The sequence below is a fragment of the Chanodichthys erythropterus genome, chromosome 7 (genome assembly GCF_024489055.1).
Source record: "Chanodichthys erythropterus isolate Z2021 chromosome 7, ASM2448905v1, whole genome shotgun sequence".
Classification (NCBI taxonomy): Eukaryota; Metazoa; Chordata; class Actinopteri; order Cypriniformes; family Xenocyprididae; genus Chanodichthys; species Chanodichthys erythropterus.
Window position 1 is genome coordinate 252,881 of NC_090227.1, and position 22,834 is coordinate 275,714.

General features: G+C 41.9%; 1 protein-coding gene across 2 annotated transcripts in view; it reads left to right on the top strand.

Annotated features, from left to right (window-relative positions):
- Window positions 1-7,123: 7,123 nt before the first annotated feature.
- LOC137023029 (reelin-like) overlaps window positions 7,124-22,834 on the top strand; it is an 87,294-nt gene continuing 71,583 nt past the window's right edge. For both annotated transcript variants that reach the window (XM_067389555.1, XM_067389556.1), the window contains exon 1: window positions 7,124-7,443. In XM_067389555.1, coding sequence (XP_067245656.1) covers window positions 7,215-7,443 — 229 coding nt within the window. In that variant the 5' untranslated portion in view covers window positions 7,124-7,214. The remainder of the gene's footprint in view (window positions 7,444-22,834) is intronic.

The window sequence follows — 22,834 nt, forward strand, 5'->3', positions numbered from 1 at the left end:
AGCCTGTATGCATAATTATAAAATACCTCATAATATGTTGTATCATCTCATGAATCATCGTGACAACAGTTATAATACATTACAATAGTCTGCATCTTTACGCCAGTAGGTGGCGACGAATGAGCGTCTTTTGTACCAGAATTCAAAAAGCCTACTGACAACAACTGCTGAGTGTGACTTTTATAACTATAAAAAAAGACAAAAATAGTCCAAAACAGATTTCAGAAACGTCTTTATGGCATTGCCAATGTCATCAGTCACATTTTTGTATTTTATAATTTTATTACTAGTAGGTCTTTAGGGCTGTTTTTATTGCTTTTATGTTGTATTTATTATTGTTAATTTAATGGACGTTGTTTGAGGAGCTGCTTTCCTAATTTCCATTGTTTTTTGACAATAACAATATAGATCATACAATTTATAAATCATACATTCTGTCCTTGCTGAGAAAATTAATGCCACTTTCGTCAGTCTATCAGTTCACATTAACTTCCTCATATTCTCCATTGTTGCAGCTCCTCTCTTCCCAGTCTGTCAGTAACGCTCTGCTGAACACAAAAATGAATTTCCACTTGTCGTGAGACTTACATTAGAAGTGAATGTGGTCAACATTCCCTGATCCAATAGTTAATCCACGTGAACAATATATGCGTGTTAACATGATTTTAATGTGAAAAAAGTAATCTAATTTTAAAATTATTTCTAACTTTACGTTGTCACCATGACAATTTAATTCCAAAACGTCACCTTTGCCTCTTATATTGACATGTGATCATCAACATTTATGCTGTTGACTGAGCTTAACTTAATGAACCTGAAATATTCTACAAAGTCATTGATATAAAAAGAAAAAGACAGATAAAAGGTCCTTCCTTTTGAAAGGTTTTCTGTGCGAATAAGCATGTGACCTCTTCTTTGAGCCCTTCAGAACAGGAGCCACAGATCAGGAAAGGTGATTTAACACTTCCACAGCCGGCTACAAATAACCGTTTAACCTTTCCTCAGACTCTTTATCTGCTCAGACACCTGAAATCAAGGCTAAACATGGACTGTTGCCCTCAGCAACCATGTGAAACCTATTTATTCATTCATTTTTGCCACAATTTTGTGTTGCTTGGTTACTGCATATCGGTTGAAGATCTGCTAAAATCTATACTTTGTCTTGCAGGTTAATTCTATTTTTGCACAACAAATTGCTAATCACAGTAATATCAATAAACAATTCATTAACACTGAATTCTAATTTGATAAATAGATGACAGAACCATGTTAATTAACAACTGTGTGTGTGTGTGTGTGTGTGTGTGTGTGTGTGTGTGTGTGTGTGTGTGTAACTGCATGTCCTTGACAATCATATCTCTCCGTTTCCCTCCAAACTCTTTTCCTTCCTGATGGCGTTTGGCGATGGCAGAAGAGAGATGGCAGCAGAGGCAGAGGGATCGGATGGAAACTGCAGATGTCAAAGGCTCTGTTACAACCTTGAGGTAGAACTTAATGAAGATAAAAATAATTGCTGCCCCAAAGCCCTTGTCCACCCCACCGCCCCTCTCCATTCCCAAGACCAGATCTCGATCTCCCTGACCTAGTTTCCATAATGGAGAGCGATAGCGCTGTCTTCGGCTGAGAAACTTCATAACAATTAGACGAGAATGACATACTGTCTGTTAATATGGATGGATGACTAGATAAAACACTAGAGTCAGAAAAATCGAACTCTTGTTGATCGTTTGTCATCTCACAGTTGTTTAGTTCCGGCCTAATTTAGATCTTGGACACATGAGGGTCAGGCGGCTCCTTCTGGAACAATATTCAGATTACACGTTTTCTTTTCCTCTCTGTCATCATGACAATAGTCTGTAATTATGTATTAGTGCTGTCTCCATAATACAGGACATGCATAATCACGTCTGCTCACGATGTTGAAGAGGTGACATTGAATGTGAATCTGTACCTCCAGGCAGAATATTAGCAGTTTAATGGGCTGCCGTTTTTACGAGTGATTTGCAAGTACTCGACATCGGGTCGGTTTACATTTGGTCGTTTCACACATTATCACTGATTGGATGAAAAAAAATCAGGTTTAAATGCCTCCTGAAAGGCATTCGAGACAGATCCGATCAGGCAAAGCACTTCAGCAGGTGGTTAATGGATCTGGTTGTTCAAGCCACATATGTAAATGTTACTGTAAAATCACAAACGTAGGTCAGGGAGGAGCCTAATCATTCAGTCCTGTCAATCATCATTGAGCTGTCAATGTGACAATCCTTCCACCTTCCCCTCTATTATATTCCTATTTCTATTTATTCCTATTCCTATTTCTGTTTCTATTCTATTCTATTCTTCTATTCTATTCTATTTCTATTCATATTCTATTATTCTATTCTTTTCTATTCTATCCGTGTTGATGCCATTATATGGGGGTTTAGCTGAATCGTGGGATCGAACCCTTCCTTCAAGAACAGCGAGTCAGATTCATTTACCATTAGTTATTAACGCTGGATGGCTGTCACAGGATCAGCACTGAATCATCCTGTCATTCACAATCAGCTGAATACTGACACACTGCATCCTATCATCAGCACACACTATATCTGCAGCCACTATCACACCTCAGTTGCCTGGTCTCGTCATTGCTACCCAACGCTAAACCTACTGACCTGTCTTCGCCTTCTTCAGTCATCCGTCGCCCTTCACCAGCCTCCTACAGTCATCTTCCATGGCCCGGTTCCACACCGTCTCCATTCACCTGCTCCATCTGCAATACAAAGAAGTAAGTACTATGTTTGACCAAACGATCAGACTGCGATATATATACTCACCCATTCATCTCTCCTGCTACTTCTGTGCTGCCTGCTAATAAAGGTACCAGTTCTGCTGCTTACCTGTCTTGTTCCGTGACAGAAGACACAAGATGCAGCGTACCGCTGAAGATAGCAGAGATCATCAGCCGGATCCAATCTCCAAACTTCTGCATGCAGTTCGTCAATCATTTCGACCCACAACACCATCTTCTTCACCATGGCCCATCCAGCGACATACACCAGGAGGAATGCAGCGGGTTTCTACTTCAGTGAAATGCAGCCTCAGTCTAAGATAGCCTTCATGACTTCCCTGCTCTCTGGATGAGCGCTGCAATGGGCACAATCAATCTGGGATGCCAATGGCCCGGCTACCAACTTCTATTCTTCCTTCACTAACCATTTTAAAGAGGTGTTCGGACAAACTGTATTAGCACTTTTAGTGCACGATCAGCTTTATAGATTGTGGCAAGGTAATACATCTGTCAATGCTTATGCCCTCAAATTTTGCACCTTAGGAGCCTCCAGCGGTTGGAATGAAATGCTTCTGATCACTGCCTTTCGCCAAGGTCTCAACACCAAATGGTCATCTACGATGATATCATCGGCCTCAAGGGTTTCATTCAACAAGCCATTCGCTTTTCCCAATGCTCTCTGGATGAACCTGCTCCACATCCTTTAACCGCCACTCCATCTGTCGCCCTTCCAGCACCTGAACCTACCATCTTACCCATGCGGAGCGTCAAAGAAGAATCCTCAACCAGCTTTGTCTATATTGTGGGGGAGAAGGCCATATAATTACCAACTGCCCTATTCGACCACCACACCCAGCGGTGAGTATGATTCAACTTCCACCTATGATTACACGCACATCTGTACAAAATATAACCCCTGAACTCTCTGTTTCAGTGCAAGCCGTCATCGATTCTGGTTCCACAGGGAACTTCATCTTCCACCAGTTACTCCAGAGGCTCAACCTTGAGAGGAAACTCTGCTCCCATCCTCTGTACACACCATCATCAGAAAACCACTGGGTCGAGATCACATTCGTCATTTCTCCCCCACGGTGATGCTTCGCATCGGATGTCTCCATAAGGAACGGATCACGTTCATGGTGCTGGAAGGTTCCACCGCTGACATCATCCTGGGACGTACATGAATCATCTATTCTCATCTATTCCCGGAACCAGGCCGAACATTGCCAACACATCACGCAGGTCCTGCAAAAGCTGAGATAACACCACCTCTACCTCAAGCTAGTTCCACAGAGACACCATCCATTTCCCAGGTTATGTCATTGACCAGTATGGGATCCAGATGGACCGGGTGAAAAGTGGAGACTATCCGAAAGGGGCCCCTACCATCTTCAGTTAAGGAGTTACAACGCTTCCTCGGATTTGCTAATTACTACCAACGCTTCATCAATAATTTCAGCCTCATTAGTTCACCATTCACTTTTCTACTCAAAGATCGGCCCAAGTCTCTGTTCTTGCCAGCCAGCCACACAAGCCTTCCATCACCTTAAATAAACCTTCCTCACAGCTCCTATCCTGGTCCATCCTGATCCTGACCTCCCATTCATCATTGAAGTGGACACTTCCACTACCGGGGTAGGAGCTGTACTATCTCAGCAGCAGGGTGACACTCCACGCCTCCATCCATGTGCCTTCTACTTCAAGTAGCTGTCCCGGGCGGAGCGCAACTATGATATTGGCAACCGAGAGCTTTTGCAGATTAAATTAGCCCTTGAGGAGTGGAGACACTGGCTGTAGGGAACCAATCATCAGTGTGAAGTTATTACAGATCACTGTAACCTCAAATACCTCCATGACGCAAAGAGACTAAGCCCTCGAAAAGATTTACTTCACCAGATTTAATTTCACCGTCACATATCGCCCTGGTCACAAGAATGGCAAAGCTGATGCTCTCTCCCATTTGCACCATCCATAACTTGAGTCATCTCCTCCAGAATCCACCCTCTCTCCAGCCATGATTGTAAGTCCCATCATATGGACCCTCGACAACCAAATCGCCCAAGCCACTCACTCTGAACCTGCTCCGCCGGAAGGTCCTGAGGGACAAATTTATGTTCCATCCATCCTTCGTCCGTCCCACATGGTCTCAGCACTCACCTCTGGTGACCCAGGATGTCTCCCCGATATGTGCGGGATTGCTCAATCTGTGCCATAATGAACACACCGTAAAGGCTGGTCCCTCTGCCTATACCTCAACGACCTCAACGATCATGACAGTGTATCAGATAGAGGTCCCCAATTCATTTCACGAGTTTGGCGAGACAGGTTGTTGGGTGTTTCCATGAGCCTGTCGTCCGGATACCATTCGCAAATAAATGGCCAGACTGAGCAAAAGATCCAGGAGATTGGGAGATACCTGTGGTCCTACTGCCACCAGCACCAGGACTTCCATGGTCCATTTCCTCCCCTGGAACAAGCATGCCCAAAACTCCCTACGGCAACCCACCACGGGTTTAATACCTTTTCAGTGCATGCTCGGCTACCAGCCACCTCTGTTCCCCTGGTCTAGTGAACCTTTGGAGGTTCCAGCTGTCAACCAATTGTTTGAAGAAAGCGAGAGGGTTTGGGCAGGCAGTGCGAAAACACAAGAGCCAAGCTAAAACACGAAGATCTGCCACTCCCCAATACCACCCAGAGCAAAAGGTCTGGCTCTCAACTAGAAACACCTGTCTTCACCTGCCTTGAGTCCCCACAACTTAGGTCCCTTCACGGTGCAGAGGCAGATCAATGAAGTAACCTACAGGCTCAACTTACCCTCATACTACGGCATCACACCCTCTTTTCATGTGTCTCTCCTCAAACCCTACTTTGAATCTCTGTTGTCTTCTCCTCCAGGAACTTGTGATGTGGATGTACCTCCTTCTCCCCCAGAGATCGCAGACGAGGAGCTCATCTACTTCATGCCATCCTTGACTCCCGACGACAGGGCGCCTGACTGGAATATATTTCATTGACCCGGAAGGATACGGCCCCGAGGAACATTCCTGGGTTGCCTGTGAAGATATCCTGGATCTGTCACAGGATCTGCCACATCACCAGACACTCAATCAGCACCGAATCACCCGGCTCCACCCTATCTTTCACAATCACCTGAATACTGACACACTGCATCATATCATCAGCACACCCTATATCTGCAGTCAACATTTTTAAAATGTTTTTACTTGTTTCAGAACATTCAAAAGAAACATCCCATAATGTTTGAAGAACGATAAAATAGAATATTTCCCTAACTTTCGCATAACCAAGAAAAAACGTTTCTTAAACACCGTGGTTGCACACTTCAGGCTGGTCACCCATATTTTCCATTAGTGTTTGTCTGTTGGGAAACAATAGAGATGCATGAATTCTCTAAAAGTCTTCCTGTGGTTTTTGTGTCTGCTGTGTGTCACAGATCAAGGGTTTGATAAACAGCAGCTCTCGACTGTCTGAATGGGATGAATCTGAAGTATGCAAACTTTGTTCTTTGTTACTTGACAATTATTTGGTGAAACATCTCTATATTCAACTTGAGCAGATGTCTGGGTGTGTTCGGTCAGGAGTGTGGGAGTTTCTCAGTTTAATTCCCTTGTCATTTTAGTTGCTTATTGTGAACTTTGCAGGACAAGTGCATGAATTAATAATGAATGTTACAAGTAATGGCATTTGTCCTTTCCACAGTGAAATCTTTGATCCATATTCAAGCGTTTTCATCGTCAACGTCTCAGATGGATGGATCATTTAAAGTCGTAGACAAGAGTAGACAGATGGAGAAAGTGTGAAGTGTGTGTGTGTGTTTGAGAGACACAGACAAGAAGAGAAGGTCGGATTTTAAGGGAAACATTGAGAAAGAGAGCTGAGAGAACGCAAAACAAAAAGAAACAAAATGAGTGAATTGAGCACAAAGAGGCGTCTGAGCTTGAGAGGGTCCTATCAGAGACGATGGGGGAGAGACGAGGAGGAGGCGAGGAGGGAGGAGGTGTGATCTTTGGGTGGAAAAGCAGGGAATCCGCTTTGGGGGATGGAGGGAGATGAGAAGAAAAAGACAAAGGCAGGCTGTCTTGGACAAAACACAGCACTAAAGAGAGAGACAAATCACTAACACACAGACATATTAGAATGATTGACAGAAACGAGGCAGGGAGGAAGCAGACGAGAGGCTTTTTGATAGAGTACGAGAGAGGGAGAGGGAGAGAGCGAGGGAGGGGAGGTGGGAGGAGAGTGAGGCGGAGGGAGGGAGTGTTGAGAGCTATTTAAGTGTCGGAGCGGGGCTGAACACCAGCCTCTGAACTCCCCGTGTGTGAAGGGAGGACAGACACACACACACACACACACACCTGTGAGACCCGCACACACACACCTGCCCGCTCTCACACTCTCTCCTCAAGCACCTGGAGCAGAGATGCTCAGGGTTCAGGCCGTCCTGCTGCTGGCGCTGGTGTCGGCCGGCGCCGTGGATTTGGGAGGCGCTCCGGCCGGCTTCTATCCGCGCTTCAATCCCTTCTTCTTCCTGTGCACTCACCACGGTGAGCTGGAGGGGCCCGCGGGGGCCGACGGAGGAGGAGAGGTGCTGCTCACCTTCCAGATCCACGGGAGCCCCGCAGCCTACGTCCCGGGACAGGAGTACCAGGGTGAGTACAGGAGGCAGATGACCATCATGATGCATTATGCTCCATAGCAGTCTTTGCACTTCATGAATAAAAAGGAGTTTTCCTGCAGCAGTAAATATGTGAAATATATGTGAAAACATCTCAGTGAAGTCCACTGAATCAAAAGGGAAATTAGGGGTTCACTGGAGTGTTTTATAAGAAAATACGATTTCAATCTTTCTACTTTGACATTTCAGCCTAAACTCAATGTGTTGCTTTGTAATTACTTGTGAAATTTACTAGCAGTTGCTGAGTGAAAATTGTTTCAAATTGCTCGTGAAGGTAATAATTGCACTTTTTTGTCTGAAAAAAAAAAAAAAAGTTGATAAAAATGCATTTCATTATAGGTATGGATGCAAAATCACAGTTGCTGCATTTGAAAATAGATCCAGCTCTGTATATGTGAGTGAGATGCTTGTGTGTTTATGTAACTGAGTGCAAGTATTGACGTGAAGTCGAACGGCTCTATTCCACTTTTCTCGGTTCCTCAGTGCCGTCTGTGTGATCCCGGCGCTCGTGTGTGGGTGGTTTATCCTGAGGCCAGAACCGCTAGATTCACACAAACAACTCACAAGAGCACAACAGGTGCAGCATAGACACAGTTTATGTGAATATGAGAGAAATTCAGACTCAACAAATTACATGCAACTCAAATGAATTCCTATAAAGAAAACAATCACACTTTGCTGATGTAAATACAAGGCTGTGTGGAGCAAAGGTTTCTGTGTTGTTTGAAGCAGTTGTTTAGAGCGTCCGAGAGCCTTGCTTTCTGTCCTGATCCGCTCTCAACTCTGGTTTCTGCTCCTGTTTTGATGTTTCTGAAGACCAGCCGCTGTTCTTTGTGTGAGAACAGAAGCGTGAGGTCTTGTGTTCTCAGCTTTATCTTTCTTATCCAGACCTGTGAGATCTGCAGGGACGTGTTCACACTCAAACACACACACGAGCCGTGCGCGGGCGTCTTTGTGTGTTCGGGGGTCGTGAGGATTCTGGGGGATTAATGGGGATGGAAGGGCTGAAAGACAAAGAGAAAAAGCCAAAGTGCTGCAAATTTATAGAGTGTCAACATTCTGGAAACAAATACAGAAATAATCATGCTGAGAAGATTGAGACAGAAATGCAATTACACACTGTAATAACATGCATTAGTGATTGATAATATCTTTATAGAGTTTATTCACCAAACATGAGAAGATATCACACAGAGCTGTTTGAGGGCGTAAGACATGAATCTGCCCTCTACGTGTGCTGGTTGTTTTCTCTTCAGTTCTGATATAAACAGCCTATCCCTGAAGGCTGTATTTCATTAGGACTGAGGTCACATGGCTTGTGGCCAGTTGGATCTTGAATCATGTTTTGAGTTTTGAGACTCTTTGACAAAATCAAAGTCAGAGTTTATTTCTCAAATAAAGCAGCAGAGCTTGTTCATGTGTTGCTCTACGAGCCAGTTCATAGAGGAAAACAAGAATATTAGCCTTATTACTGAAAACACGGCGGTGAACGGAGGTTTGGTATTGATCCTTGACAGGTGAGAGAAGGCGATGTGTATTATATCTATATGAGGTTAACATCGTGTTAAACTTCAGCTCATACAGACGAGAAGGAGCGGAGCTGCTGTTGTGTTTCTAATCATCATCATCATCATCATGACCGAGAGCTCTTCTGAATATGCTGTAAAACTTGTCATTGTTCACTCTGTCCACTTTGCATGCTGGGATTTTAATGTGCACCTCGTTTTTTGATGAGCTTTACACTAGAGTGTGAAGCCACTCCATAACCTCACAGTTTGACATGCTCTAATGCTTCCCCATGGGAAATCAGATTTACATTTTAGAAGGATATATGCTTTTGTGAACTGATAAAGGGTGATTTCCGTTCCCTTTTCACCGTTCATCCACTGACTGCATTCTAATCAGACACTGTCTTACACCCAAACGATGGAACTTTAGACACATATTCAAGACTCTTTCCTTAGTTTATAATCATTCAGAAATCAAGGTTTTTTTTAATGTATCAAGGGTGCTATGTATTTTGGATAGGATAGTTCATCTAAAAAATGTTCTTCATGTTTGGATTGCAAACGAAGATAATATTGTTTCATCATTTTTGTCCAAGCAGTTTGAGCTTCCATTTACCATATTTGATGAGCTCTATATGTGAATAAGAGCATATTAAATCTGTTCATATATTCATGTGTGTTTTGAAGAAGAAAATGAAATGATGATTTTTTGGTTTTTGGGGGTTAACTATCCCTTTAAGTGTTCTGTTTTCACACACTAATAGTGTTTTATTAGGGCTGCAACTAGGCCTACTTATTTTGATAGTTGGTTAATCTGTAATCGATTATGGGTTATTTTAATCAGATAAAAAGGCTATTTTTATTTACGGCATTTAATTAAAAATGAATATACTTAAAGATAAAATTACTTGTGTTAAATCATAGCATTTTAACTCGGACTCCCATTCTTTCGCGCGCTGTCTGTTTGACGCGCATGCGCACGCCGGTGCTCGTTCACTGAAGCCTGAAGGAAGATGGAAAAACACTCGAGTGACTTTCTAACATTTACAGGTAAAGATATGACCGTCAAATGTAAGTTATACGCTGGGGAAAACATGTCTCTAACGCTTTAAATCGCACACGCAACGGTTAAAGCACCTGACAGTTGTGTTAATGAGTTTCTGTGGATGAAACTTTGTCATGTTTTGAAAAAATATGAAATGCGTTATTCACTGAAGTGACTCGACAGGTGGACATTTTCCGCAGACTCGATTAATCGATAATGAAATTCATTGCCGGTTATTTCCATCATAGACCGATTTTATAGGTTTATTTTTGCAGCCCTTAAATAAATAAATAAATAAATAAAAGTCGTGCGCTGGCTTGTTAGATTGAAAATCCTTGAGACAGAAAACTTTTAGAATTGCTTGTTGGCCACCTGTCAACAGAAAAGTTCAAGGCCCTGTTTACAAACAATATTAAAGTCACCATGAAATCAAAAGAGAATCTTGTTTTTATGGAATATTGCAGAGTTTATTCTAAATGATTTATCATTATTGTGTTAAATTCATGTTCTGGTAATCTTGAATCAGAATATCTTCCTCTTGCAGCATCTCTTCTCTTCTCTGATGATGAGGGCGGGGCAACCTGTCACTCACATGAGATCCACCAATAGCAAACCACAACCATCCAATCAATTCCCCACAGACAAAATCAAGCCCCGCCCTACATTTGTTCTTGTTTGGGAAGCATTTCACTTGGATATACGGCACAATAGAGGAGAAAAGAGCAGCGCAGCTTCCCTTTAATGCCGACTTTAACATGCGTCTCAAATGTGACGAGTATGATCTGATTTAATTGGGGGATGAGGCTCTGATTTCATAAGTGCGTCACTTAAATTGTTTTGGACCACGTGTATCCGTATTTTGCGATTGGATCTCCTGAGGAGGATGTTAATACCGGGTGAAAGCAGTTCTAATTTTATGAAATGCATTTTAGATTACAAAGCCCATTCTCTGACATTGAACAAGTTCAGACTGCACATTTGTGAGGCATTAGATAAAGAAAAATGACTCTCCTCAGTGGAACCGAATGAATTCACTCGAGATACTTTCCAATACGAAGCAATAATTCATGAATTGTTTTGCAGCCCATTGTGATGGTTTTCTGCATAATGTGATAGCTGGCTAATGGGCAGGGCCTGCGCTGACGGCTGCCTGTTTGGCTCCGAATGTGACAGTGAAACACGGCTCAGAATTAATCCGTTGCATCTGGCCATGGGCTTCACCCTGGATAGTGATGATGGCAGTCTAACATGCCAGAGAGATGCTAATGCTGTGCCAGGTAGTCATTAAACTCAATACAAAATGGCCCACAATGATGCCAGTGTGCACAGAAACCTGCAAGCCATCTGTAAGTGACTGTGCCCGGCTTTTCCAAGCAGCCATTTCAGTGTCTTGCATTTAGAAATTAAATGATCCAGTAGTCTCTAATGAGCAAATGTTCTTGAGGGTCCTTGAGCACAGGGCGATTGTTTTGGTTTTTGCTTGAGTGAAGTTATGGAAGTTACTCACACAAATACTCAACTACATTAATTACTTCTCTGCCATTGTGATCAGTTTACTTTTGAGTCAAGCTTTTTATTGTGATTGTAGATGAAAAAGAGTACAGAGTATTTGATGGAAAATGAATCATGTTACTAACTACTTTTGATTCATTCGCCTGATTCATTCACGAAAGAAGTGAGTGTCTTTTTGAATGGGCAATTGAATCATTGACTCGTCTGATTCATTCTAAACCGTGGATACACTGAGTAATGAAACGCGGCTGTTTGTTGTTCTGCTGTGGTTCTGGTTTGTTTGGAGCTATTTTCATTTGAGAAACAGAGCTAAAATATTGTGTATTAATATTATTAATGTAATATTAATAATATTGTGTCTGAAATTTAACTCACATTATTAACTTCTTGTTTATTGAGCTGTTGTATGAAATCAATTTCACATTTGCAATTGGCTGAAAAAAGCTCTCCTGTTTGTGCAATATTGCTTAAATATAACATATGAAATAAATATAAGACAAAAACTCCTGAATCCAATGAGTTAGAAAAGCACAATCAAAATGTATGTTTTCCTGATTGATTTTTCCTAATGCACAATAGACTAAAGGTTCAAGCAGGATGATAACTATAAAGTTTTAATAGTCGCTCTGTGTCTAAAATAATATCAGAATCCACAGCACAACTGTACCAATAGTTATCGATATAGCTATGGATCTTGGTGTGAACGAGCCTTTTATAAAACTCCCAGTGTTTGTGAAAGTGTGAGTTGAGTCGCCATAGAGAAGCAGTTATTCTCATTTGGTGCAGTAATTTCACATGTTCCTCGTCCTGTGATCGCAGCCTCGGGCAGCCTGTCCTTCCAGCTGAGAACGTTCAGCCGTTCGCCACAGCTGAGAGGCATCTGAGCGCGTTTCACAGCCAGATCAACGTCAACTAAACCACAGCGAGAGACAGAACTGTGAAGCTGAAGCTTGAACCCGTTCAAAATGTGTTTCTTTTTTCTTCTTTTATTTCTGCTTTTGCCATTTTTATTGAGAGGACAGGGAAGAGGTGACAGGACATTAAAGGATTAGTTCCCTTTAAAATTAAAATGAGCCCAAGCTTTACTATCCTAGGTGTATGTCTTTCTTCTTTCTGATGAACACAATCTGAGAAATATTAATAAATATCCTGACGCGTCTGAGCTTTATAACGGCAGTGAGCGGGATCGACGAGTATGAGCTGAAGAAAGTGTCTCCATCCATCATAAACGTACTCCTCACGGCTCCAGGGGTTAATAAAGGCCTTCTGAAGCGAAGCGATGCGTTTGCGTAAAAAAATAAGTAAAATATCTAGCCTTCTGTATTCTACTTACGAGGAAAGTGTAAAACTCTCGCAGTTCAAAACGCTTACGCTACACCTTCCCTTACGTGACGTCATTATGCTTTCTTCGTAAGTTGAATACAGAAGGCAGTCTGGCGGAATGTGGCCAAATGACAACGGTTGTATTTCTCACCAATAACTTCCGCTGCCTCTCCATCATCCTCATCCCTAACCAGCTGTCGTCAACATTACTCTGAGAGCTGTTGACCTCGAGGGGCAAAAAGACGCTCCAAGAGGCCAAACTCTTTGTGAAACTACAATGGCAGGAAGTACGAGTGATTATTGTAATTTGCACTTCTACTTTGTTTGCTTTATTGACAAGAATAGCTCAGATCATGTTATGGTAATTAAATCTGGTTTGTGATTTATAGTGAGTTCAAGCCACATGTTGTTATTGTGTTATATGTACATTTACACACAGCCAAATAATCTGTTTATAATGAGATTGATTACAAGGCAAAGATGACAGTTATACTCACATTATCGTCTTGGTTAGACATATAATGCTCAATAAACTGTGAATCTGATTGCAGTGTTTAGGGTTCAGATAAACAGAGCTATCAGAAACTGATGAACATTAGTGCACGTGAACATTCAACTTTCCAATTCACATTTATTTGTATAGCGCTTTTCACGATACATGTCAACATTACAATTTAAAGAATGCAGTAAGCAAATAATGTAATAATTTAGGCAATTAATTTACAATCACTGTTAGCAGTTTAACTGAAGGAAGAAGCAATGAGCTCCTGGAAAAATGAATAACATATTAACAGTAATTAGGATATAGAAAGTGGGCAATGTGCATGTTGATCCAGATGATTGCGTCTTCTGAAGTCTCTTCATAGGTGTTGGTCATCTGAGGTCTTCTTAAGAGGCTGGATCCAAACTGAGGCTGATGTCCTCTCTAGTCACGTCGGGACGGGTGTCCTGAGGAAAAACAGAAAAGCAAATGGAGAATAATTAGCGCAGCTGCTGTTCATAACATTAAGCAAAGATAGTCAACTGATCTGGTATGAGATGCATTATGTGAATGCTTGGCTAACATACCTAGTGAAGGTTCAGTTATGTGCAAAGCTTTGAAATATGAACTCTATAAATGCAGTGTTTTCATGCATCTTCGTAAGAGAGCAGAACAGCTGCGAGTTTAGGGTCATAAGTTAACTTTGAACAGATATTACTGCGTTTCAAGCCGTTCAGTGTTCACAGGGCTGGTGGTATGTTGTAAATACCATGGCGATGGTGTAATGTGTCAGAGATTCTGCAGTGTAATTGTGTGATTTTGACGTTATTTATATTAGTGCAACAAAGAGCTGCTGCTTCTGTGTGGATAATTTAACATGAGTGTGTGAGAGACTCTCTTCTACCTGTGCTGACTGACTGACAGATGGCCGCTTGCTTACTGTGTGTGTGTGTGTGTGTGTGTGTGTGTGTGTGAGTATTAAATAATGCATGTTCAATTCAAAGTCAAAATAGTTCTAATTCTTTCTTATAGAGCCTGGTTTAGTTTACTCCAAAATGTTATTGAATGCATTAACGATATAGCATGTGATATGTTATTCACACATGAATCCATATGATTTCAGTCGTAGTTAGTTTTGGTTCTTGATTAGTTCATGCCTTCACTAATCATTTGTTTGTGTTGAGTAATAATTCAGGTATTAGTGCAAGATTATCCATTTAAACCCTTGTTAATCGTTATGAGTGGACGTACACACAGGTCACTGACGAGTAAAGATGACATATGATTCATTGTAATGAATTAGTTACACACAGGATTAAGCATATTGGATTTATACAAATTGTAGTCAAAGTATAACATAGTCTTTAATAAAGACTGTTTTCTTTAAAAATAAATAACTGGATGAATGAAATGATGTCAAACAATAATGGCAAGCTAAAATAAATAAGGCAGATTTGTGTTTCGACTCGAGGGTCCCTCCAAACTCCCCTAATGAAGAATTACTCAACGCTCGAGTTCAGCTTCGTGTTTCAGACGTTCTGAATCGTGACACAACGATCAATCATACAGAACTCATTATTTCCACATGCTGGAGGTTTTAGGGAACAGTGTGGCAGAACTGCTGGTGTTGGTGGATCTTACTTACAAAACACCAAAAGAATGAGTTTCTTCTTTGGAGAAGAGCAGTCGGTATAACTCAGCTGTGGCTGATGTTTGCATCTCTGTGAATGAGTAGAATATAGATAATGTGCTAATGTTGAGCTCATAAAAACTGCAGTTTGAAATATCAGACCTTAGAAGGGCCGCGCCAAGAGCAAGGCAGGTGAAAGCTATTTACTATTCCCTTTCATCTTTGTGCTTTTGTTTCATACACAGATCTTTTCTCTCCCAGGAATCACGTTTTTGAGATGCATGCGCTGAAAATGTTCCACTGCACTTATATTATAACTGAATATTTCCCAAGGTGGATAAATTCCTAACATAGTTTGTATCAGTGATGCATGTGTTATTAACCAATTCGTAATTTGAAAGATCTGGTTTACACCTAGTCTTCATCCATTTCAGGCAATCCATGGAACAAAATAAAGCAGTAAATGGTGTCTGTGTGCACAGAGCGAAGCTGAAAGCCATTTCTGTCCACGTTACTCCATGTATTCGATCAACAGCGAAGAACAGCCTACTCATCTGTTGATCAACCACTGTGCTGAAACAAGGTTTTTAAACATTTCCAGTTGTGAAAATAGCTGACCAGTCAATGGAAGTTGAGTTCTTGCAGGTGCTTCATGAGAATAACTGGAAATCCTCCCTAAAGCATCATTTGTTATTGCATTACAGTCAAGTAAAGCAGGTGACTTTCATAGCATGTCCAGATCACATACTGTATGTGAGAACGTTTCCAGTCGTCCCTTGTGCTGACTGCTCCACAGGCACAAAGATAAAGAAAAGCATGACACGACCCTGGGCTGAGTTTCTCCATGTTTCGCAATAAAATTCCCAGTAGTTTCCACAGCGGGTTTGGAGTGTGTTTATGGAACAGATTCTGAATGTGTTCTGGGTGTTTAGTGAGTTTTATCTGTCCGTGAGGAATAGTTGGAGCTCTGGAGAAGGAAATGTTCTGGCTTGTGTGGGTGTGTGGAGGTCTGTCCGGGGTCGAGAAGAGTGAGACTGACGTCATCTAGACATTTCCTGTTTTCTGTGAGAGACGGTGTTTTATCAACAGGTGTAGGATAAAATCAATCTATCAATCTATCATCTCTCTGTCTGTCTGTCTACAGTCATGTGAAAAAGAAAGTACACCATAGAGAACTTTATGCTTTTATGTATCAGAACATAATAAAAATTGATCTGGTCCTTGGCAGGTCTTAAAATTAGGTAAATACAACCTGAGATGAACAACAACACATGATATATTACACTGTGGCATTATTTATTTAACAAAAAACTAGGGCAAAATGGAGAAGTCAGTGTCAATCTAATGCCTTTGATTAACTGATCATCAGCAAGTGTGATCACCTCTATAAAAGCAGAAGTTCTGGCAGTTTGCTGGTCATTTAGGTGTGTGTTAACACAATGTCAAGGAGGAAAGACATCAGCAATGATCTTAGCTGCCATCAATCTGGGAAAGATTATATGGCATGGCCATTTCCAAGTCCATCATTCTACAGTGGAAAACATTCAAGACAGTTTCCAATCTTCCCAGGAGTGGACGTCCCAGCAAATTCACCCCAAGATCAGACCGTGTAATGCTCAGAGAAATCACAAAACACTCAAAAACTCTTTCTCTGACTCTATTAACATGTTAAATGTTAAAGTTCATGGCGGTACAATTAGAAAAAGACTGAACAAGTATGGCATGTTTGGAAGGGTTGCCAAGAGAAAGCTTTTCTAAGTTGCATCTGAACAAGCCATAAGACCTCTGGAGCAAAGTCCTTTGGACAGACAAGACCAAAGTGGAGATGTTTGTCCATAATGCACAGAAAACCAAACACATCAGATCAACACAAACACCTCATCCCAACTGTCCATCACACTGGCGGAGGAGTGATGATTTTGGGCTTGTTTTGCAGCCGCAGGCCCTGGGCACCTTCAGTCATTGAGTCGACCATCAACTCCTGTGCGCCGAAGTATTCTAGAGTCAGATGTGAGGGGACCCGTACGACAGCTCAAGCTTGGCTGAAATTGGGTCATTCAACAGGACAATGATCTGAAGCAAATCTACAACAGAATGGCTGAAGAAGAAAATAATCAAGGTGTTTCATTGGCCCTGTCAAAGTCCACATAAACAAATGCCCACAAACCTCAATGAACTGAAGCATCGCTGTAAAGAAGAACAGGACAAAATTCCTCCAGAATGATGCGAGAGACTGATACTGTCATACAGAAAACGATTACTTCAGCTTATTGCTGAAAGTGGCTCTACAAGCAACTGAATCATAGGGTGTACTTAGTTAGTCACACATGGCTTTTCCATCTTGGCTTTATTTTTGTGTTGTTGTTCATCTGAGGTTGTATTTACCTAGTTAAAAACCAGATGATTCTATCTATCTATCTATCTATCTATCTATCTATCTATCTATCTATCTATCTATCTATCTATCTATCTATCTATCTATCTATCTATCTATCTATCTATCTATCTATATATCTATCTATCTATCTATCTATCTATCTATCTATCTATCTATCTATCTATCTATCTATCTATCTATCTATCTATCTATCTATCTATCTATCTCTGTCAGTCGTCATTGCTCTGAATGTTTTGACTGTAATCTGTTGCAGTGTTTCAGCACATGGAAGTGATTACAGTCATCTTGCTGAGTTCAGGCATTCAAGCTTGTGCTGGCAGAGATCCTGAACCAAATAATCCTGAAAACTGTCATTTTTTCCCTCTCATAAATGGTTGTTAGTTTTGTCATTCTCAGTCACGAGAAAAGAGAAAAGCAACATAGCGGTGCAAATGGATTGGGTGGTTTTCTAAAAGAGGGCTTGGAGTAGATTTATTTGCATAGTTCATTTCGAACGCAGTGAGCTCTCTGCTTATCACTGTCCCAGAATCCCTTTCCCGCAGCGTCACGCTGTGGGAGCGTAAACACATGGAAAATCTCACAGGGATGAGACTTCAGTGACTAAAAACTGTCACTGACTCGAGTAGCACACATACCGGATTTTCTTGCTTTTTGAATAGAGGAAAAACTATCAATGTGTTTTGTGCTATCATACATTCCACAGAGCATACAGGTCACCCTCAGTTCATGTTTTAATTTCCCAATGTGCATCTGTGCACTTTCACAAATAAATGTTAGTCAGAGTTTTTCTCATTGACTCTTGACCTTTCAGTTTAGAAAATAAACCTCACTGAAGCTCTTGTGTCTGAATGGGAGCAAATCCCTGCATTCGTGTTCATCTTATAGTGGAAGGCTTTCCCTGGAGAACAGGGATTCATGCTTTTGTCATGCTTTTGAAATTAAATGTTCAAGAAGCAAGAGCATCAGTCGGGTCAGGCTCCGACCTGTTCGCTCCTTTAGGAAAAATGTGCAAAAATTGTACCTTTAGGGGCACAACAGCTGTCACTGAGGCCTCAGAGGACGCCTTTGTACCTTATAAAGGTTTATAGTAGTGCCCTAAAGGTACGTGTTACTTAGTACTTACTTAGTGTGTGCGTTTAAGGATGCTGCCCCAGTGACAGCCTCTGTGTCCTTAATTTTGCTATTTTGTTCTGACATTGTATCTTAAATTTAGACTATCCATTCGACCAGCACTATAAATTTCTCAGTGTGGGCTTTGAGGCATAAATGTATTGGAAAGATTATGAATTCCTGCAAAGCTGCTCTGAAACAGTGTGTGTGTTAAACTCCGTGATGGTTTTCAGTAGGGGTTCATGCTTTGTGCAGGTCAGTTAAGTTCTTCCTTGCTGTTTCTTTATGGGTGTTTTTTTTGTGCATTAATATGCTAGAAAAGAACAAAAAGAATAAACTCCACTAACAGATTCTGAAGCACGAAATTCTCTAAAATACGACTGAATGAAATTACTGGAACAGCCAAACTAGAAGGGGGTTTCCATGTACTTTTGGCCATGTCAAGAAATGGAGAACAAGTTTGTTGCTTACATATTATTGCAAGCCATTAGATAACAAGACGCACAGTGGTCAGAGAGCCAAAGAAACGTCTCAGACTCAGTGCTGTTATCTTGGGTCAAAGTATCTGAGGAAGTGTTTTATTCTTGTTCTCATTAGTGTCACATGTGCAGAATCCTGCTCTGTTTCGACTGAGATATTAGCCAGATCAGAGGTTGCACAATTTAAAACTGCAGTTTGCTTTATCTATATCAGGCTTCCTTACGGAATCAGCAAACTTCAGAATTACGCTTTTTTGGGGGGAATTTTAAAGAAAGGTTAGCTTCTATCAAGAGGTTAGGAGCATCATTAAAAGAAGCTGTTATCAGGAAGCCGACCTGCTAATGTTTGTTAGAGCGATCGAGCGTGTTTGACAGCAACAGGCCCTCGCAACAGCAGATGGCGCGGCCAGCAGGGCAGAGAGGCGCGAGAGGGTTACGCAAGAGAATCATCACAGTTTGAGAAGTCCTATCCAGCTGTCACTGACACACGTACACCCGTCACACACTCCACACCGATGCTGATTGACACGGTGCAGCTCGGTGTCTTCGGCCGCATGGCGCAGGTTCAGCAGCGTTCGGCCTGAGAGGCAGGGAAATGTGTCTTTGATACTGGCCCGGCCGGGGAAACAGATGGCCCAAGCCGCTGCTGGTGGCCTCTCGCCGTTTCCGGCTTCTCAAGGGCACACGAGGTTTCCAGTGGGATGTCAAATGCGGCTCAGATGGCTACAGAGTTACGCTTCTTTCATAGTGTGAGCATCTGTACCTGCTGACCTACGCAGAGGTGGAAGTACGGCACTGTGGTTTTGATGGCTGGAACTAAATCTGTGGAGGGCGGAGCCTCTTAGAAATAAAAGGTGTTTTCACAGCGATGCCATACTGTGTTTCCCAACCCTGATCCTAGAGGCACACCAACACTAGATTAGATGCCTCCCTTATCTGACCCGTTCGTGTAAGGTCTAACGAGCTGATGAGTTGAATCAGGTGTGATTGATTGGGAAGAGTCTGAAAATGTGCAGCGTTGGTGTGACTCCAGGAACGGGGCTGGGTAACACTGACATAGACGAACCATCTTTTTCCTTAGTGTAAAGAACATTTTAATAATCAAAACAACCTTTTTACATTATGAAGAACATTTTGTGCAATGGAAAGGTTCTGTGGATGTTAACGGTACCATCAATGGCAATACAGAATCTTTATTTTTAAGAGTGTATCTTTATGATATACAGAAACAAAATGGCCATTTCCTTTGATCTCCAGTCTGAGCTCATATTTGGGAACAAGAATCACCAACGGGTCTCGGACAGAATCTTCTGGTTTCAGAAAATAAGGTTCAATGGGGTTCTGTAGAACTTGAACTAGAACGATAGTACTAGCGTTGACTCAGTTTTAAAGAACCCTTTATATATATAAAAAAAAGATTCCATATAAGGAGGAACGTCTTAAATAATTGCATAATACTTTGTGTTTAACAGGTTAACTGTTGATAAAGTATGTTTACCAGCTGTTTAATTCATAAAATGTAATTAAAATTAAATCTAATCAAAACTAAATCCATAAAATGATCCCATGATGGGAACCCTTTAGGGTTCCATGTAGAACCTTTTCTTCTAAGACTGTAGACTGGTTCCTCCCAAGGTTTCTTTCTCATTCTCCATTTTTTCTTCTTCTGTCTCATTGCCTTGCTCCCTGGAAGTATCTGCTTTGAATCTAAATATATTAGAAGCGCTGTACAAGTAAAACTTGCTGAAATGGAAAGGGCCGGACTGTTGCACACAAACGCCTGTGCACATGAAGGTTTGATATTCATTGCACACTGGCAGGCGTTGTTCTACTGCCATGCTGTTAACTAAGAGTGAGGTAATGCGCAGGCCTGCCAACTGCTCTTCAGCTCCTGCGTCTGGCGTTCAGGGTGCCACCAGGTGCTGCTCAGATGACGGCACCACACACTGGAGTCTGAACCTGCTGAACCTCAGCGACTCACGGCCTCTCGTACTACGCTTTTAGGAAGCGCTGTGTTCACGCCGTCCCAATACGGCCGTTCCTCTTCTGTTTATTATTCTTCTACAACAGAAAACAGCCCCTTCTGTTAATGTCAGCGTGTCCAGGGATGCCTTCCAGACCCAAGGTTTATCAATACTTGAGTAGGAGCGTGGCGGTGAGTGTTGGTAATGAGGCGTACCACATCGCACCATCTATATTGCATGATGTGCATAGAATGGCTGGATGGACGAAAGAGATCGCACCGAAGACATGGACGAGAGCGAGCGAAGTAAAATGGCAGGCACGTTTCGGTTCATTTACTATGTTCCGCATCTCTCTCTCCCAACGGCACGTCATGTCTCTTTCTGCTAAAGACAGTCAAATATTGCTCATCGGGAGAGTTGTGTGAGTGTGTGCGGGTGTGGAGTGAATGTTAAGAGTTCTCATCAAAGCGCATGCAAACCCCCGCAGGTGAATACGTCTGTTTTTATGAGTTACTCTTACCAGGTTCTCCTCTTTTCTCCTCCCTTCCCCCGCTTCTGCTCCCCTTTCAGATGGATTTCTGAATTATTTACGTCTTTCATTTTCATCGATCACACTTTTTCCACGGGCCTCTCCAGACATCCCTCCATCCCTGTTTTCTCCCTCCTCCACCACGCTGTTTGTTGCTCATAATAACCTCTTGGCCCGATCGCTGGCGTTGCACTCCCACCCGCCTTCAAACGCTTCTCCTGCATGAAAAGCGCTGCGCTCTTGAGGGACGGATGCTCTGAGCCTCAGGGGTCTCGTGAGGAGAGCAAACGCTACTCGGCTCTGAATTTGTCAGCGTGCTGTTGCGTTTTCTTGAATAGTTGCCGATTCTGCCAATATTGATTCCCTCGTTTTTCCCCCACTCTATTTGCATAAATCTTTTGCATCTTTTAAGCTCCATAAAGGATAAAAATACCTTAAAAGCAGCCCATACGGCTATGTGCACTATATTCTGTTCTTCTGAAAAGGCCGAAATTGTCTTTCACTGACCAAATGTTTATTTCAGCCTTTTCTATGTATTTCTCTCATTGATATCATGACTTGATAATTCTGAGTATACTGGACATAAAGCCAGTTACAGTTCTGTGCTGATCTGTACATACTGAGTTGCACTTGTTCAGAAGGCGAGGTAAGGAATAATGTAGTTAAAAAAAAATGGAGAGTGAGAGGACTAGATATTACACTGGCAGTAAGAGGATGAATTATTGAAGCTGGCATGTGGGGAGAGAGGCAGGAACGAGGGATATGTTTTTAATCCAGAGTGTATCCATGTCTAGACAAACTACACACACACCCACACTCTCTCACACACACACACACACACACACACACGCACACACGCACACACACACACACACACACACACACACTCTCTCTCTCTCTCTCACTCAAACACACACACACTCACACACATGCTCACACACACACACTCTCACACATGCACACACACCACTCTTTCCCCTTAAGCACTCATAAAGAAAAAAATGGTGAGTGTCTCTAGTAATTTGTTTTTATAAAATAGTAATATTTATAATCATACTAGAACTAATATTATTAATAATAATGATTTTCTTTCACTCTTTCATGATCTGTCTGCCTGGGATTGTGTCAAACAGTTGGTTAAACCAGCAGCAGGCTTTCCAATCGGATCTGCTGTTGGCTTGTGGTTTTGTACCACATTTCTTGTCAGAAAAATGCTTGTCTCAACAATTACCAGCAAGCTTAAGGAGTGCTCATGAAGTACTCTATCTTTTCACAGAACAAAGATCTTCTACTGCACAAAAAATCTCCATCTTCAACCTAATTATGAGCTCTTGACTCCAACCTACAGATCATTGAACACCAACACATCTGCTCTTTTGTTCTTGT